General features: G+C 46.9%; 1 protein-coding gene across 3 annotated transcripts; it reads right to left on the bottom strand.

Moving 5' to 3' along the window:
* Positions 1-356: 356 nt before the first annotated feature.
* Positions 357-17,614, bottom strand: GGNBP2 (gametogenetin binding protein 2). 3 transcript variants are annotated; one of them, XM_084219009.1, is made up of 14 exons: positions 17,532-17,614; positions 16,679-16,806; positions 12,838-12,918; positions 10,906-11,159; positions 10,193-10,291; positions 7,576-7,689; positions 5,829-6,032; positions 4,681-4,855; positions 3,580-3,774; positions 2,914-3,064; positions 2,547-2,672; positions 2,314-2,465; positions 1,680-1,928; positions 357-1,007 (listed from the first exon to the last, which is right to left on the bottom strand). In XM_084219009.1, exons 2-14 carry the CDS (start codon positions 16,769-16,771, stop codon positions 804-806), a joined length of 2,097 nt encoding a protein of 698 aa, XP_084075135.1. In that variant the 5' UTR covers positions 16,772-16,806; positions 17,532-17,614; the 3' UTR covers positions 357-803. The 3 variants fall into 3 exon arrangements, with proteins under 3 accessions (XP_084075135.1, XP_084075133.1, XP_084075134.1); XM_084219007.1 differs by having other exon boundaries at positions 5,823-6,032; XM_084219008.1 differs by lacking the exon at positions 17,532-17,614 and adding an exon at positions 17,411-17,449 and having other exon boundaries at positions 5,823-6,032.
* Between the last annotated feature and the right edge of the window lie 1,762 nt (positions 17,615-19,376).

The raw sequence follows: 19,376 nt of genomic DNA on the forward strand, positions 1-19,376 counted from the left end.
CCAACCCCCTCCCCAAAACGTGCTGCCCTTGGGCACAGCCCTCAGGCCACGAGTTCCAGAGCAGAGCCCCAGCCAGCTCCGTGGCCATCCCTTATCCCAGCTCCTGGAAGCAGAACAGGCACCTGATGCCGAGCAGTGCCAGGTTGGGACTGTGCCACCGACAGAGCTGGGCCCTCTCGGTCCCTGCTGGGCTGGCAGCAACTCCACATCCCCAAACCATCCCTGGAGGAGCAGAGCCTGGTTTTCAAGGCTCTGTCCTTTCCCAGACCAGCCTTCCTCACCTTACCCCCACCTCCACCCACCTGAACCGCAGGAATCGAGCACTCCAAGTACAAACATAGACACTCACCTTTACTATGCATATTAATAAATATTCTTTATTTAAATTTTTGCACATTGCGCTTTAACATATTACATCCAAAACATTTTGCAAATGGATGTCTACTTTGTAAAATCTTATATTCAGCTCCTTGTCATTCTGTACAGAATTATAGGTACAACATTACTTTGCCACTAGTTTGCTTCTTTGTAAGTCTCACAGGAAGAGAAACATTGAATGAAAAGAGATGGCTTAAATTAGAAGAGAGGCTTGCACAGCTACTCAACTAAAGATACAAGCCTGGAGAAAGAACAAAATTAAGGAAATCACCTCCACCAGCCTCCCCCTGAAAAAAAAAAAGAAAAAAAAAAAAGAATCACATTAATTTAAGATAAAATTTTGCCGTAAGTCACTAAATTAAGTTTGGAAGGAGAAGGCGCAGTAGTCATCTCGAGTTTCAGTGACAGACAGAGTTGGATTGGGTTCAGTTGGCTCCAGCTGTTGCCAGCCAGCTGTTGCAGACGGGCCCCTTGTGGTCGTTGAGGCGACAGTACTTGTTGAACTTCTCCTTCAGGTGCTGCCGGTACTGCTCCCGGTTGCTGTAGAAAGACTTGTTGTTTGCCATGAATGATTGGATTTCATCCTGGGAGATGAACAGTTCCTCATCAGAAGTGCACTCTGACTCATCCTGCAATGAGAAGGGACATTTCAGAGCTCCAGCACTGCCCTCCTGTGCAGCACATCTGACCCCGGCCCAAAGCCCGGCTGAGCCGGACACCCTGCTCACACAGGGTGGTTTGGGGTGAGAAGCAGCCAATTCAGTCATTAAATGAATCCAAATCTGCTTCAGTCTTAGCACATTCCCATGGGAAGAAGATGGATTTTATTGGAGGGTTTTGGGAAAAAGGTGGGGAAAGAAAAGGGAAAAAAAGGAGGGCGGCGAGAGAGAAAATTGAGGGGAGGGAAGATGAAAAGAAAGGAAAGGAAAAAGCAGGGAATGAGAACAAAGTATCTAAATAAGTGGAAGGAGGAGGAAAGGAAAGGAGAGAGATGAAAGCTGCCCGAGGAGCCTGCAGTGGGAAGCCACATTTGAGGCCTGAAGGCAGCAATAATGCCCACTTCACGTTACGGAATAATGCAATCCCTGACAATGAGCACTTGCAACACAAGTTCTGTCACCACATTCCAGCGACCATTTCTCCTCCTCTGCAAAGCATTCAATTATAAACTTCTCAGGGAACAATGCACGAGGAACTGAACTGAACACTGGGACTCAACTCCTCACTGGGAGTTGAGTTCTCAGCACCAAAGATTAAAGCGAGATGCTACAACCCAAAACTCAAATGCAGCAGTTACTTACAAGGAGTTCCACTAAGCTTTTGGCACCTTTTCCAGTATCAGGGACAAGTGACATTTCTGTAGGTTCTGCAAACTGTGACACATTTTTCATATGCTCAAACCAAGGCAACTGCTGGCCGCTTTTGTCTGCGCTACAGCAGCTCTCAGCGTGTGTGTCTTTGGTCTTGTCGCGGTGAAACTCTGTGTGCGTGAGATTTCCTGAGCTCTCTCTGCTACCTGCATCTGCCAGACAGCTCCCAAGTTTCTGAATCTGCAATGGAAAAGAGCCTGCAATCAACTGCCAGCAGTGTTTCATGTGGAATATTCCAGCTTGAGACGGAAGCAGAGGAAAAAGAGGAAGGTTCAAAGGTGAGCGTGGGTAGATATTTACACTTAAACACGTGTCTGGGGAGCTGGGGGGTGGCACATTCACTGAGAGTGAGTAAAAGTGCACGTGCTTAGGAACACAGAAGAGACTCCACCATGACCTACTCTAGAGGAAGGATCTCAATTCCAAAACTTGGGATGACAAGGGAACAGGAGATCCCTGCTGTTCCCATTTTCAGCATAAGTCTCAATCAGAATTTAAAATCCTCCTGTAACTACTTTCAAAAGTAAGCACTTAGAGAAGCATCTGGTAGAGCCATGTTCCTTACGTGGTCATTCTCACACTTCAAAGCTTTACTTTTCTTTTTCTTCTTTTTGTTTTTGCCTTTTGTGTTACTCTCCTCTGCATTAGCCCAGCACTCCACACAGCTGTCTCCATCCTCCTCCTTGTCGTCGCAGCGATGGACGCAGGCATCATCCCCTGCAAGACACAGCCAAGTTTCTTTTGAGATGCTGCAGCTCTGGGGATACCAAAGCATCATTATCTTCTTCCCAAACCTACCATTTTCATCATGGTTGCAGATGCCCTCAGTGCAGGCCACGTCCGAGCCCTCCCGGGACCCCGTTTCGCTGCCCTCCATGCTCGAGGAATAGCCACAGTCGCTGCCAGTACAGTGTGGAGATAAACCTGAGACAGAGGCCAAAATTACTGCCATCTGTAGGAACTGCTGCACATTCTTTAGTTATGCCTCTAACAAGAGAGAATTCAGAGAACCCCAAACAGGTTTGGGTTGGAAGTGTCCTTAAAAATCCCCTCATTCCACCTCCCTGCCACGGGCAGGGACTCCTTTTTAAAAACAGGTGACCACTGTTCATCCCATAAATGGCAAATGCTTTTTAAAACTGAAAAATACTGACATTTAACATACCTTTCTTGATTTTAGGTGAGCCTAATAGGGTACCACTACTAGGACAAGTGCAAGAAGTGCTTTCATTAGTAACAATTACTTCTACACAGTTGTTGGCTTCTTCGGTGCTACCACAGGCTTTGCAGCTGCTTTCCGTGAAGTTTGAGTTCTCCTTCAAACAGAAACAAAAAACATTGCAGGCACTGAAGGCAGCTCAGCCAGCACTTTTGCAAGGGATACTCTTTCCATGAGAAAAACCAGCTGCCACTGACTGATAACAGCATTGCTTAGAACTCTTCATGAGTACAACACAACTAAACAAAACCACAAGCAATTTACCTTGACCCACAGTCACAGTCACAGCCCATTAAGGCCAGCCAAGAGGTCCTGAATAATAATTGCACTTAAAGATTCCCCCCCTCTCCAAAAATCCAGTGGTAATTGTCTGCAAGCAGCATTTGAATCCCCAGGTCCTGAGTGACTGGCATAACCTGAACCTCTGATTTATGATTTAAAAAACTCACAAGCTGAGGAGTCCCAGGTAATTACTTTACAAAGACTCTGCTCATCTGAAAGAGCATAAAATTCCACCAAGGACCAAAATACAAGAAAATCCCTCACTAATTCTACCATGGAACAATGAGCTGATGGATGAAGCCCCAAAAAGCCCCAGCTACCCATGTTTACCTTTGCCTGATTGATTTCCTTGTCTTCTGCTGCCTGCAGAGGAGCAGGGATCTCACACACACATTTATTTTTCCTTCTGTTCTTCCGCTTTTGGCGTTTCTTCTCTTGTTTAAGCTCTCTCACTCTCTCTTCTTCTGAAAACTCTTCACAGAGCTGCTCCAATCGACTGATGCCCTGCACCTTTTCCACAGCCATCTGTTTACAAGAAGTTAGATCCAGTTACAGAAGTCATCACAGTTCAAGCTTTTTCATTTATAAAACAGGAGGAGGAAAACAGCCAGGAATGAAACCCCAGTAGCAGAACTATTGACTACAGGAGAAAAATGCCCACCAAGATGCAGCCACTTGGTTTAGACTGCTGAAAACTCATATGTGTGGGGGAGCTCTGGCTTGCACCTACGGCCCAGATTCACATTTCTCAGTGAAGACCTGAAGATTTTAATGCATTGTTGGATCTGTGATCTCTGATCCTGTGAGAGTAAAAAAATTCCAAGAACTGACCAGCTCAAGGTTCCACTATGATCTTTCCCAAACTGATTCTTCTCCTCCTTCTTTGGTGTCTTAGAGGTTTTTAGAGATAACAGCTATTATGAATGAAAGATGAACATAAGAAAGATATCCATGTCATATAGACTGGTGATTAATATTAAGTATTGGTATATGTTACAGGAGTTCTGTCTGAAGCTCAGGATCTCACAGGATCAGACTGCATTCGGAACAAGCTGAACACAAAAGTTTGCACTTTTGTAATTCAAAATCACATCCTCCATTTTTACTCATAAACCAACCAAAAACTGTTGTGGCCTGAGCTACTTTAAATACAATCAGGTAGAAAAACAAAATTAGTAACATAGAAGGTTCAGTGTACTGGAAGGGGCAGCTTGAAAGTAAAAGCAAGCCTCAATCTTTTCTATTCCAGTTGATTCCACATGGGAACACACTCCAGTAGTGCTGTGCATGGATGCCACACAACTCAACCAGGGATTGACTGCAACACCCTTGACACTCCTTCCAGCCCAGTGCTGAAAAGCAGAAAATGAATTACAGTGACAACAGGCCCAGCACCTCAGACACAAGTTGGACAAAACTGGATGTTTTTACCTCAAAGCTCTTGCGTAAAGCATCAACCCCCAGGTAAAAGAGCATCTGCCACGTCTGCTCCTCAGCCCGCAGCTTCTGCCAGATCCGGTGCAACCTCTCGTAGAGGTGGATGCCCAGGCAGGTGAGAACCTCCTCCTGGGCTATGTCTATTGTCTTGGCGTGCCTCTCTCTCCGTCTGGGGGAAAGGGGAACCAAAGCATTGTTAGAGCAGCTAGAAGCCAACCAAGGGATCAAAGCAGGGCTGACGTGTTCTCTGGAGGCACAGCTGCAGCTGTGTTTGCAGGAGCAGCCTGGCAGGGCTCTGCTGTGCTGCATGCAGATGCAAAATAGAAAGGAACAGGTCAAAGCCACCACTGTGAAGCAGCACCGTGCCTTTTCACTATGCCACCTCTGGCTTCAGGTGCCATATCCTGCCCTTCCTAGGAGGGATCAAGAGTTTAAAGGCCAGAGAGGCATTCTTTTTGTCCTAAAATTTCCTGGAGTTCACAGCAATTATTTCACCATCAGTTATCTGAAGCTGAATAAACACGCAGGGAATTTTGTACATTACTTACCGTGCAGAGTAACAACATTTCAGTATTAATCTGTTCATTATCCATCTATAACCTATCAATCTGGTCAATCTGTTAAGAAGAAACTCCTATGAAAGGATTTACCCTCCTCATTAAACAGTTATTCCTGAGCTTTAAAGGTACTGAGGTTGGAACTAGATGATCTTTATTGTCACTTCCAACTCATTCTATGATTCTCCAATACTGAGCTCAGAAATTTCACTGGATGGTTTTAAGACGCTTTAAAAAAGGCTCAGAAATACACAAATGGCAACAAAACTAACTTGAATACTTGGCATTTGGCAAAACTCAACCGAGGCTCTCTTTCTATTTCGCATATTTGAACACCTCAGTGGACAAGCAGGCAGCTCTAGGGAGCGAACAACCAACTGGAAGACATTTGGTCACTCCTTCCTTCCAAAGCACAGCCGAAACCTTCCAAGCGCTCTCTCCGAGCCTACACCGCTACAGATATCCACAACCACGAGTTCATCACACAGCAAAGAGGCAAAAAGCCACTTTGGGCAAAGACATTGGAGAGTCAAATAAAGAAGCAAAGCGCTAGATAGCCCACTCTAGCCAATTACATACTCATACCCTCCTGCGAACTCGGGCTCGGCCCGGCCCAAGAGGTGCGCGATGAAGTCGGTCTCGCAGCACACGTGGATGTGGCGCTCGTGGGGGCAGCAGCGCAGCCCCTCGTACAGGGCAGCACAGTAGCCCTTCTCCTTGCTGCAGTCCAGCTCCCCGATCAGGATGTTGTAGGCACGCAGCACTTTGTTCTTGCAGTCGGTGCAAAATCTGGGGGGGAAAGCGCAGGGTCAGGCTGGGATCGCGGTGATGTGTCGGAGCTGGGCTGTGGGAGGGCTGTGCTGCTTCAAAAATGTAATGATTGTAGTATCCTTATAATAGTAACTAGTGTAGTATGTTCTGGCTATGATCCACCTAAATTGACCATGAATTACCCCATCTACTCTACATTACCAACCTGGATATCAAATTCTGTCCTCCAATCCACGGAGCTGAACCCACCCAGCAAATCCTTGATTTGAAGAAATTCCCATACAGAATTCAACTCAGAGATCAGAAATCTCAGCAGTGAGCAAGTACTGCAAACCAGGGCAAAATCCCTCTCTCAAGTAACACATACCACATCACCTTCTAGCAATTCTTTCAAGTGTACTCAAGTGAGTGATAAGAAACGAGGCAAAGTATCCTCTGGTGCCTGCTGTACAAGAGTGATCCTTGTTTCCACTACAAACATATTCTGAATTATTAGATTGCTGTGCTGATGGCCAAATGAGGGTTATTTATAACACAACGTACTCATTTTAAACATGTGACAGCTCATGTGTGACAGGAGTATACTTATAATTAAAATACAAGCAAATTAAGCTTATTCTGTGTCATAAGAGGAGTAACCTTCAAGAGGCTACAAGATCTCTTGCTGGATGACTCTAAAAATGCAAGTCAGACAAGCTGCTCACATTTCAGCTCAAAGCTGGCTCCCCATGCCAGCTCTGGATGGTGTTTTTCCCTTTCCTAGTGTCTCCAGCCATTTGACAGCATTAAATCAAACATATTTTGCTGTTAGACCTACAATACCTGTCTGCTTTCTGTGGTGGAAGGAGAGAAAACAGCAGTATTATTGCAGGTTAGCACCAGGAAGGCAGCCAAGGCAGTGTTTAATGTCACAGGAGATTAAAGTTATTTTGTTTCCAAAGTGTTATTTCCACAGCACCGCCACCCCCGCGCCCATCTGTGCCCCCACAGTTGATATCAGAACCTTGAGACTGCTGGAAATTAAAACTTTTCAATCTGCACGGCAGGTCCTGTGCACATGCAACTATAATTTAATGGTTTATTTCTGCCCTGCAAGAGAGATTTAACAGCACCAGGCACAAACAAGTGGTTTAAAACAGTGCTTTAAGGGCAACACCGAGCCTAAACTCTGCTTGCACTAGTGCAGCTCACAGGATTCTGAAATGGCACACACTCCCTGAAAGCCTAAAAACAGGCAGAGCCCAAGAGCAGTGAAAGAGTGAATGAGAACACACAGTTTTTAAACATTAAACTGTAAATCATCATTTAATCCTAGTTAAAAAAAAAAAAAAAGACAAGCAGCCATGATTTAATCAGAGGTCTCCACGTCTTCCCTTTCATTGAACACCAAGAATATTCCCCCACCACCTTTGTCTCATCAGCCACATGGCAAAGTCCTAAAGTCCTCCAGCAGCACCCAGCTGAGATGCTCAGTTTGACAAGAACAAGCCCTCTGCATGTGGAACACTGGCCTGACACAGCCATGTGTTTCCCCCAGGAGGGCTGTGCTCCCCTCACGTACCTGTGTTTCCGTAGGTAGGTTTCTAAGGTTTCTAGGAGGCAGCTGGAGTCGATCAGAACCACTTCATCCCTGCACTCCTGGGACATCAGCTCCCACACGTCCATCCAGCAACCCCTGCAAGGAAATGACACCAAACTCTCCCTCACCCTGCTGGGGGGCAGCAAAGAAGCCCAGCAGAGCCTCATTCTTTACCTGACTGCTCCCTGGGAAGGTCCATAGCAGAAAATGATGCTACACTTGTTCTCTTTCCTCTTCCTGTCTTCTCTACTTTTCTTAACTGCTCTTAATTTCTTTGAACTGAGTCTGCTACTGCTCCTTTCACTGTCACATAGTATTACCAAACATTTTTCAGACCTATAACATATATATTATCAGCTAGTTATTCTTCCTAAACAAATCCTATGGAAAATGCTGCTCTGTTCCTTAATTTTATTTGAATTCTTTATAGGTTAAGCCTTAATATCTATGAAAGTTTGGGTCACAACTGAGGTGCAAATTTTGTTGTCCGTGTTTATAACCAAGACTCACCAGGATTTCTAATGTTACAGCTGCAAACCAGTTGTGATTTTCAGAATATTACTTTAAATATAAACAAATACAAGTTTTAATACTTGTCAGATGAAGACAATTTGGTAAAATAACAAAAGAAAAAAGCAAAACAAAAAGACCCAAACAACTGTCACCATAAAACATCCTACCTCAAATTTCAAAAATGTGTTAGAATATCAAAATAACTTTACAACTCACATTTGGATGTGCTAAAAGTGACAAAAAATGGACTTTAAATAACAAGCCATGGTTACTTACAGGCTTGTCTACACTTGACACTTTGTCAGAATGGTCATTTCTGTCTTATGGACACAACAGAGCAGGCAAATGGGAAGAAGCAGCCCTGTTTCCTAATTAGAGGAGCTCTTGTGCCATTTCCCAGTTTGCCAGGTCACAGGGCTTGCATGTAGGAGAGTTTCAAATGCTCCTGAGCCCCAAAGAGAGCTGAGGAGCCAAAAGCCAGGCACAGACTGAGGACATCAAGTAACCCTCGAGTGGCATTAGCTGCTTACATAACTCCTCTAATTAAACACACAGCTCCAGCTCAAAGCCTTTTTTGTGTGGAGGAAATGCCCAACAGATGCAACTCATCTGAAGGAGTTTCTTGTGAAGATGTGGAGCAGGAGCTCTGTGCTGGTAAATGAAGTTTGTTCTGTGACAGCTGGGTGCCTCCAGCCAGAGCCTGTGTCCACTGCAGGCAGAATTATCTGAATTTATATCAATGCTGATACACTTTGGGTTTTAGCTCAGGAGGGGAGTGCAAGTCCTGCTTCTTTAGCAAACTGCTCTGCTTGCCCACAGGCCATGTTCTCTGATAACCCCAAGGTTTTACCTGCAGAGTATAAAATATTGCTCTTCCTCATATTCCCTATAAACCTGCCAACATCCAAAGGGAGCTTATTCCAGCATGAATTGGGGAAATAAAAGCAGCATTTTCCTCTCTGTTCATTCAGCTTCAGAATGGTTCTACCTTGCCCAAGTGCTAACTGCAGGTTCCACAGCATCTGTTCTCACACAGAAAAGATTAAGCTTACTAAATATAAAAAAACCCCAAAACCCACTTTCATGATGCTATGAATTTGCTTTATTTAAAAAAGAAATATATATATCTACACCCCTATATTCTCAGGATCTTGTGTAACACAAGCTTTAAACTAATTTTGTGAAAGGTCTGTAACCAAAATATAATAGAAGATAATGATTAGTTCCCAGTATCCTCAAGCAGCACAAGCAAAAATCAAGTGTCAAATTCCACATGCCTGGTATCCCAGGGGATTTAACTAAACCCAGAGAGACTCCAATCTGCATAGAAAAATACATGTCCTGTAACTGGAAACCATGAGCAAGCTTTCACAGGTTGGAGGCTTAAGCAGCAGCAGAACACAGCTGAGTAAAAAAGGTCCAGACACTCCCATTAAGCCCAAGAGACCAATTTACTGGTCATCATACTAAAAAAAAAAAATAAAATAAAAGGAGCCACCCCACAAACAAGAAACCTCCCCAAAATCCACAACAGATTTACAGGGAGTGTTTTTCTGCTTAACCAGCTGGAATAAATCATTTCAACTTCAAGACAGAGGCATATATGCATATTGTTCAGTGGTGTATTCAAAACATGCTGTCACTTTTGAGAAAATACATTTTATGGGGTTCCAGTTTTAACCCTGCATCCAACCACAATAAAGCCCTTGGTTAACAGTTGTGCAAGGCATTTGCTTGGGATTTTAATAATCCCAAGCAAAATGATGTATATTTATTTAGCATGTACCCTTTGACCTTAATGTGAGAAAATCTGCTGAGCAACCATTTTGGTCTAGAGCACAGAAACCAGTTTGTCTTTCTAATAGCATTGTTTATATCACAGTGCAGAAGCCATCCATGCCCTGAGCATGCCCAAAACTCCTGGGGCTTCTCTTCCTCTCCCCAACAACTACTCAGGTCTGCTACAATCTAACTGCTACTCTGGCAAGCAGAGCATAAAAATTGATCTGAATGCTTAAAAATAAATTAGTCTCAATACTTTGCCTCCTTAAAATATTCCAATTGTGCATGTTAAACACATACTTACCCCAAAGGTTTTGGTTTGTGTGTGTCCAGGGAGTGTAGCTGACACCTCTTGTTCTTCTTACTTTTGGGAATTGCATCAATCATGTCATTCAGTTTGGACCTATGGGGAAAAAAAAAAGTGAGGAACTTTGTATTCTGAAAACCACTGGATCAGGTTACACTACCTCACTCTCCCCATCTCAATCTCAACTCTGCACTAACCTTCCCTACTCTTCCTGCTAACTGGAGCAAGAAGAACAAGCTGAAGCCAACTGGAAGGCCAAGACACACTGTGCTGAGCACTCACTGTTTGCTCTGCTGACAGCTCAGGAACTAATGGCACTGGGCTATTTATTGTGCTCACCAAGCCCAGAAGGTTTCACTTTCTCAGTGTTACCTTTCTACCCAAGAGCAGCAAACTCTGGTGGAAAAAATTAACACTGGTATTTTATTTTTTTACATGCCAGCTAGTGAGGCAAACACTCTTTCTTCCAGAGACCACGAAAACCCCACAGCGCCTGCATCAGGTTAAGGACCAAACATTAAATGCTGGCATCTTCCAACTGCAACCATGGCACTGCAACTGGTGCTATCAAAGATTAGGTTTGCTTCTCCCCCAGTTTAGGCAACAAGCAGCTGTAATTATGGATGTTGAAGAGGAGAATGTGCTGTGAGAGATTAGCATCACCACAAGGGCGACGCAGAGAGCGGGGCGAGCAGCGAGCAGACACTGACCCATGCACGTAGAAGAGCGTGTAAAGCTTCTTGGCATCAGTCATGCAGCTGCGGGTGACTGAGAGCACCCCCTTGGGCCCCACGGTGAGGGGCTCCAGGGCAGGGTTCCCTGACTCCACCAGCTGGGAGAAGAGGCGCTCCACGCTGCGCCGGCAGCCCACGCACGGCACCAGCTGCGACAGCGCGCTCAGCACCTCCCGCGACGTCACCATCATGGCAATGTTCAGGTCCTGCTGCTTCAGCATGCTGTGTCTCTGCAAAAAAAAACCACCTCAAAAATCAAATCATTCAAGGTTTATTCTATGGTTTTTTCTCCTCTTTGCTGCCTCCTTTCACTGCAAATGCTACCTCAGAAAAACCGTCCCGAGAACGGGATGGTCCCAGAATAACCACCCCGTCCCAGTTGGGAAATTCTTTGTCTCCACCTCAGCACAGATGTTGTAGAAAAGGTCTCACACACACCAACTGCAAGTTCTCATCTTCTACTCACACTCATTTTGTCTTTGGCACATGGAAAGGAAATTCACAAAGGCTCATTGGCATTTATGGAAATCTCATTTACAACCAGCTCGTTCTGCTCGGACCATGACAATTTAGCAGTATTTTTCCTGGAAGGCTAAAAGTCATTTCCCGTTACAATCCTACAAGCTGGAATTAAAGAAAGCACACATTACTACTCAGGGTGAAGCCTCTGACTTCAGGAGTGAACATCCAATGTGTGCTATGAATAGAACATTAATGAGAACACCTTCTAATATTGCTTACGTCAATAAACAATTGTAGATGTGTCTCCTGGCCCCTGTGTCAAACACATCCAGGCACACATCCTCACAAAAAGCACACACCCTTCTAGTCCTCACTGGGGAATTACAGCCTTGGCTTTCAGCAGCACTGGAGTGCCACCAGCAGAGCTGTGCAGAGCAGAGAGTCCCTTCCTCACACCCCAACACACAAACCCACACCTGAGCTGTATTTGCACAGGGAATGTCACACCACCAGAGAATTCTCAGTTTTATTGTCACATAACACCACTCAAACACTCCCCATGCACAAAGGACTTGCCACAACTTCTGGGGAAAGGAAGAGGACCACACAACACAGCAGAACTCGCATCCACTGAAAAGAGAAAGCGCTCTCAGCTCCTTCTATGCAATATGGAGAGCAGAGGTACCATCAGGTAACATTTAAGGTTTGTGCTCTTAGAGGAAGGCCCATTAAATCACCTGCCAAGCACTATCACTCTGCAATAACCCTGTTACCTGTAATTAATTGCAGGAGCCACAGCAAAGCAGGAACGAGCTATTTTCACAACCCAGCTGCACTTGGCATGCAGCACGTGTCTGCACTGCTGCTGTCAGCCCTGAGAGAGGCAACCCTGCAACTGCAGAGCAGCAACCTCTGCCCCTCTGGACATCAAGCGGCACCACTCTGCAGCTGCTACAGGTGCCACAGGGCTATTTGTATTTATTTGGCAGAATTTGGCAGGTCAGTTTCTAGGATTAAAGGTTCTAGGGTACCACAAAACCAATTCTCACTACTTATCTCTACAAAATCTACAAATTGGCACACAAATTCTGCCCTGGTATGGGCACTAATCATAAGAACCCAACCTCGAGCAATCCACACTTCCATTTTAAAGGGTGGTTCAAAACTGCTCAGAAAAATAAAAATCAGGATGTATTTAGAAGCTGTAGCTCCCACTGTGAGTTCTGAGCTCTCAGACATGCAGCAATTGCCTCCTGACAAGACAACGTGCAATAACTGCTGAGGAATCCAGAGCACAACTGAGCCCAGTGCACTTTGGTACCAACGTGTGATTGCTCCCAGGTGCTGACGTGTCTGAGGCATTCCAGGAGTCACAACCTCCTGGAGAAGCAAAAAACACAAACCTGAGGAAAGCAAAAATCTCACTTCTTAGGAAACATGATTTACCTGGATGAACTGTTTCAATTGTGTGCTGTTATTCTGATGTCCATCGAGGTTCAGCACATTATCAGGAAATTCCATCACCATCTACACAAGAGAAGAAAAACAATTTAAAGAGGAGCTTTCAGACAAAACAAACAAATGGAAAAAAAAAAGCCAAACAGAGCATTAGTTGTTTTACTTTCTTGGGGGAAATAAAACTGAAATTATGTTAAATGTGCATTCTTTTCACATAATTACTGGAGCTTGGGAAAGGATAAAAGTAACTGTTTCAGATAGTGAATGCCTCAGCAAAGCAATAAATGCTTCATTAATATAATGTTCTAGGGGCAGTTTATAAATGACAACTCTTAAATAGCTGCTAGAAAGCAAAAGTTGCTAAATGGACCATCAGCGTTTATCATCTACATGACTTGAGACCCTGCCTCAGTTTAAAAAAAAAAAACCAAAAACACTTCAACACACTGAGAACCAAATGGACCCAACAGCTTAACTCAATTTATTAAGCTCTGAGGAAACAGTCACAACAGTTTAATGACAGAGTCGACTCCTCCAAAGGCTAATTTCAAACCATATTAACCCAACAAGGTACTCCAAGGCATAGTTTGCTTTGTGTGATTGCAGCTGCAACTCTCAAGAGGCTCAAAGCAAAATGTTAAGCCTACAGAACAATGTGATTACTTGTAAGTAATTAATAACATTTCTTATCAAATTACTGAGAAACAAAGAGGGCAATTTCTTGGGAGGAGGCAGAAATCAGGAAAGCAACTTTCAGTCAAAAATTCAACTGTGCAACCATGGAATAAAATGAAAGCAACTAGAAAAATGTAAAGCCTGGCTGAGTTCTCTTCTCTGTCCAGACTGAGAAACAGGGCATGTGTCAATATGAATACTGAAAGTTCACTTTAAAATCTGAAAGGCAAAATAACAACCTTGGTTAATAACCCAAATGCAAATGAACACCAAATAAAACTGTCTGATTCACCCCTTCTCCTCCTTCCACCTCCCCTCAGCTGTCTAGGGAAGGCAGAATTCCCTGCTGCCTGCCTGATTACCAACACTACCTCCAGAGCACTCACACACTCGCTTCTCCAGGCACTGAGCACCACTCCAAAATAAACAGCATTTCTCTGAGAACAAGGCACTGTTTTGCTGTCCCGTGTGCCCCAATCTGAGCGTTGGCACAGCTGCCTTATCTCTGTGCAGAGCAGGGCCAATCCCAACCCCAGCTCCCTCTCCAGCCTCCCTCACCCCTGAGCCATCCACACCAGTTTCTGCTGCAGATCTGCAGGTTCCCTACACCACTGATGTGGTGTTTCTGAGGGCCAAGAGCTACAAGCAAGAGTAAAAGCTCTATCTGCTAATAACAGGGACAAGAGATAAATCTGCCTATTTCTCCCCCCCTCACCTTCATCTCCCACTATCAGACAACACCCTGAGGTATTTTGTACAACAGAGCAAAAGAATCAAAGACTAAATTAATTCATGTGTCTGATGAGATTTTATTAAGTGGTTAAACATCAACCACCATCACACCCTGAATTGGAAGGAAAAAAAAAAATCCTGTAATACCACATCAAATGGAATGCCTTCTAGAAACCATAAAAGCTGCTTAAGAAATGAAAAGGGTTCAATACTGAAACCTCCTTTAATTTCTGGCTGAGCCAGGAGGAACAGGGAAGTGAGGAGGGGAAGAATCCACCCAGGGCAGCAGCATCTCCCTGCACCTGAGCTGCTTCCCGGGCTACTACAAAGCAACATTCCAGATGAGGAGCACATGGGCCATTCACTCCTAATTTGCAATCACTAATCACTGATTCCACATTTAAGGCACAGATTAACTCTTTCAGCTGACTGGTCCCACTATTTTTAAAATTTGAGTTTTCAAAGAGGTAACAGAAGCCAGTCACTATCAATAACCACCATTAGTTTTTAAAGATAGTGCTGCAGATGTAAAATTCTGTTTCAAAGACAGCTGCATGTCTTGTAATAGCTCTCATTAAGTATTTAAAAAATAAATTATAGATGACAGACAAGGAAGCTCAGAGTTCATTCACTTGCTGCTGCAGAATTTTTTTAGTAAAAGCCTCCAGAAACCACCTAGAAATCCAAATGCTTTGTAACAACAGCAACAGAAGGACAAAAATAAAAAAAATGGACACAAGGTAAGATTTCTTCATGGTGAGGATGACTTGCACTTGCATAAATGCCTTTTCTCCAGATGGATATAAAACTGATTTACAGCCAGAGGACTCTTTCAATCATGAGGATGGTGTAAAAAGCAGAAGGGCAGCAACAACACAGTGCAATTACACAAAGTTTGGGCCTGGTATTAAATTCTGGGACTAAACCACAAATGGCATTTTAGGTTTGCTGAAGTCATCCACCTGGTAGAGCTGAGTTTTCACTCTCAACCTATTACACACAACAAAAATAACAAGAGCATGGCAAGTTTACATGACACAAACTAATGGGTAATTTTTATATGGAGTCCAGGATGGATTAAAAAAAAAATTAAAAAAAAAAAAAAAAGAGAGAAATCCAAAAAACCACATGGAAAATGAATGAGCAAAACAACTTTCAAGGTGTGGCCAAAAACACCAAAAAACTCAAACTTGCACTATTCGTGCACAGTGCTGGGTTTTCCAGGTCATCAGCCCCCTAGGAGAGGCAGATCCTGCTTTGGACAGCTTGAGGAGAAACTCTGCCTAACACCTGAACACAGCTAACCAGAGAGAAGCCAAAACCAGGGATCATATTTGGTAAATTAATACTATGCCACCATTCACATTGATCAAAACAAAAATACAGCAGTAGGATTTCCTTCAAATGCAGCAAAACCAGATGGGGCCTGTCTGAGGACATTCAACTTTTGTTCTGGAAGGTGGAAGAATGGTTTGGGTTGGAAGGGACCTTGAAGATCATCCAGTTCCAACCCCCTGCTATGTGCAGGGACACCTTCCTTAGCTGATAAAACTCAGGGATTCTCCCATCCTAAACATTAGATTAGGAATTTAAATCACTTAAATTTCACATCACTTAAAGTAACAACAGCTACTCTTCCACTATCGTGAGAAATCAAATATGAATCATTAAGATACCATAATAACACTAAGTGCAATATTATTTTCAACGCATTTTCCTGCTTTAAGAATTAAAACAAAGACAAACTGGCTAGTTAGAGAATTTTCTTCCATTTGCTCCGTGTCCTCCTCCAACGCAATTTTTGTGTTCTCCTCCAATGCAATTTTTGAACCTTCCTCTAAACTCACAAGGAGAAGGACCAGAGAACCCCCGAGCTGCATTTAGTTGATTTTTCCACTGAACCTTCTGGAAACGGCCAAACCACGTTTTCCAACTCCCAGCAACACCCTGAAATGGGAACTCTCAGATTTGTTACATTTCTTCAGGCTCGATAAGCCTGACTTCACGCCAAAGCTCTCGGAAACGCCTTTAGCCTTTTCTTGCACATTTGAGAGCAGAACAATCAGCCGAGTTTAAGCCGGGTTTAACGTTAACATGGCTCCCTTCCTTCCCAGCAGAAAAATGGCTTTGCTCCACCCTTGAGCACCGAGCCACGCTCGTGGCTCCGGCACAACTTGTGCACAGGCCCCGGCACGGCGATAACTCCCTCATTACGCGGTTCGCCCGCTTTCAGAGCCGGCCATCAGATAAAAAAAGTTGCCACATTCAGCTCTGGTAACCCCAAGTGTTGCAAAGTCCCAAAGATTAACGCTGCGGGAGCCCGAGGAGGAGCCAGCGAGGCCCGGCGAGGAGGAAAGGCCCGGCCCGGGAATTGCAACACGCGGGAGGCGCGGGCACGGCGGGACGGGCGGCGGGGACTCACCGTGAGGGTGTCATCGATGTAGAGGGGGATCTGCCTCTTCTCGAAGGGGAACTCCTCCTCGCCGTCCCGGCACACCGCCACCAGCCGCGCCATCGCTGCTGCTGCTGCCGCTTCCTCCCCGCTCCAGCCTGCGGGCGGCCCCGGCCGGAGGTAAACACCCGCCGCGCTTCCCCGCCACACTTTCACCAGCAGCCGGCACCCAGCCTGCGCTCCCCATCGCCTGATTCACCACGCCGAGCCCGGCCCACCCACCCCGCCGGGAGGGACCCGCGCGGGCCGGCAACGGGCCGGGAATGCGGCAGCACACGGGCGGGCGGCGAGCGGGCGCGGCGCGGGGGGAGCGCGGGCAGAGCCGCGGGGCTACGGAGAGCCCCCGGGGAGAGGGGGGTTTGGAGACCCGAGCGGGGAGATGGAGCCCCGGGCGGGGACGGAGATGGAGCGCTGGGAGGGGAGATGGAGCCCGCGGGGGAAAATGGAGCCGCCACGGGGAGATGGAGCCGCCACCCCCCGCCCGCCACCGGCCCAGCGCGGCCGCCGGGACCCGCCCAGCCCGGCGCGGCTCTGCGGCTCCGCCGTCGCCCCCGGCCCGCGCGGGGGGAGCCGCCGCCTGCCCGGCGCTGCCCCGGGCGCCCCGCGGAGCGGCCCCAGCGCCCGCCCCGCCGCCTCTCCGCGGGCTGCAGCCCGGCTGCCCCGGCAGACCCACCCCTTCCTCCCGTTGCTGCGCGGCCTCACCCGGCTCCCCACGCGGGGCTGCGCTGGCGGGGAGCCGCCCGGCGCGGCGGGGGGAGCCCCACGCTGCCGCCCCTACCCTGGCCCCCCTGGGAGCGCTGCCCCGCGGCCGGCAGGCCCTTACCGGCTGCTGGCGGCGCTGGGCGGCCCGGGCGCTGTGACAGGCGGGCGGCACCGCGGGTCCCGGAGCCGCCTCCTCCCTGCCCGCCCCGGGGCCGCCCCGCCCCGCTCTCGCGAGAGCCGCGGGCACCGCCCGGCCCGCCCCGGGCACCGGCCTGGCCTCGAGGCCGCGGGGCGCAGCGGCCGCTCCGGGCGGCCGGGAGGGACGCGGGGCTCTGCCCGGGGGCGTCGGGAACGGCTCCCGGCAGTGCCAGGAACGGCCCCCGGGCCGGCGGTTGGGCCGGGAGCGGGTGCCGGCCCCGGGGCGTTGGGGGTTACAACGAGCGGGGCCGGGCCGGGCGTTACCGCGGGTGCGAACGGCCCCGCCGGGAGCGCGGGCTGATAAAACCGCGCCGAGCTCAACGCTCTGAGGCACGGGCAGGGGGAAATTTGGGGTGTCCTGGGCAGGGATAAGCGCGGGCCTCGGTGTCCTTGGGGCTCGCTAAATTCTCCTCCGCCTCAGACGCTGCCCCGGCATCAAACGCGGCTCAGCCCTCGCTGCGCTGGTGGCGGGCCAGGCAGGGCAGGATTTAACAGCTCTGCTTGGCGCCTGCAGCACCCCAGTGCAGCCAGCCCGAAATCCTGTGGCTGCCTAAATTAAGCAGCCAAAAAAAAAAAAAAAAAGAAATTACAAAAACAACAACGAACCCAAAGTCTTTCTTGAACTACTGAATAATACAGCTGACCTGTTCATTCTTGTTGTGTATGGATATAGGCAGTAAAGCCCTCACAAGAAAATGCAGGTAATAAAGGAGCAGGATTCTTGTGTCTGCATAAAAGGGATGTTCAGTGGAGGAGCTCATTTACTGGAGCTCCTCGTGCTGTAACGGGAACAGCAGTCGGTGTGCTCATGGTTTTCTGCAGCAGGAAAGCTGGGGGTTTGTCACGAGGGAGAATTTCTCACACCAGAGCACTCTGACCACGATGAATTTAGGTATTTGCAGGGATATGCTTTCCTGTGTCACTCCTCCCTCCCACATCAACAGCAGCATTGTCCCAGGTTCTGTATTCTTGGGGTGCACATGGATACAAAAAGCACCATTACATTAATACCATTTTTATTCATGGATTTTTAACGTTTTTTTTAAGTCGCTGGAACACGTGGCTTGTTTTGTTATCTCCAAGGCGGTGGAAAGGCAGCCAGCCCCTTCCTGTGCTCATTTGCATGGGCGTCTTTGCCTGGAAGAAATACCTGTTCTCTGGGACAGTGTGGCTTTGAAATAGGATACTGCCTGGAATCTTCGGGGTAACTTCTGACTTCAAAAGAGACATCACTGCAGCCGGCAGAGGAGGCACACTGGAGTTGATCCTTAAAAATAACGTGTTAAGGAGTTAGTGGTGTTTCATAAAAAGTTAAGGATAAATGTAATCAGCTCCACTCTCCCACCATATCCCAGTATTTTTCTACCCTGCAGCGCTACAAAAAGGTCATTTGGTGGAATTATGGCAGCGAAGGCAAAATAATTTGTTTTCCTCTGCTTTACTGTTGCTGAAGTAGGTGACACATGGTTGAACCATCAGTCTTCCTACTTAAAATATCTTGAATTTTACTCATTCTGCAACAACTAAATAAAAGTTTCTGATTTTAAAAATTATACCTTTAATCTGTACAAAGGGTTCTTTGTCTAGAACTGCCCAGAGTGAAGTGAAATGCAGAGTTCCTGTTCCTTCAGCTGTGGAGCTGTGTGGAGAGCAGTGGTGTCCTGGTGTTGTTCCCTTTCCACATCTTTTCAAACCCAAGCAGAGCTGTTTGCTCCTCCTGTGATCAGAGGATGCTCGCTTGCATCTCTGGGCTCTTTCAGAGGCCTGG

The sequence above is a fragment of the Fringilla coelebs genome, assembly GCF_963513975.1.
Source record: "Fringilla coelebs genome assembly, chromosome: 20".
Classification (NCBI taxonomy): domain Eukaryota; kingdom Metazoa; phylum Chordata; class Aves; order Passeriformes; family Fringillidae; genus Fringilla; species Fringilla coelebs.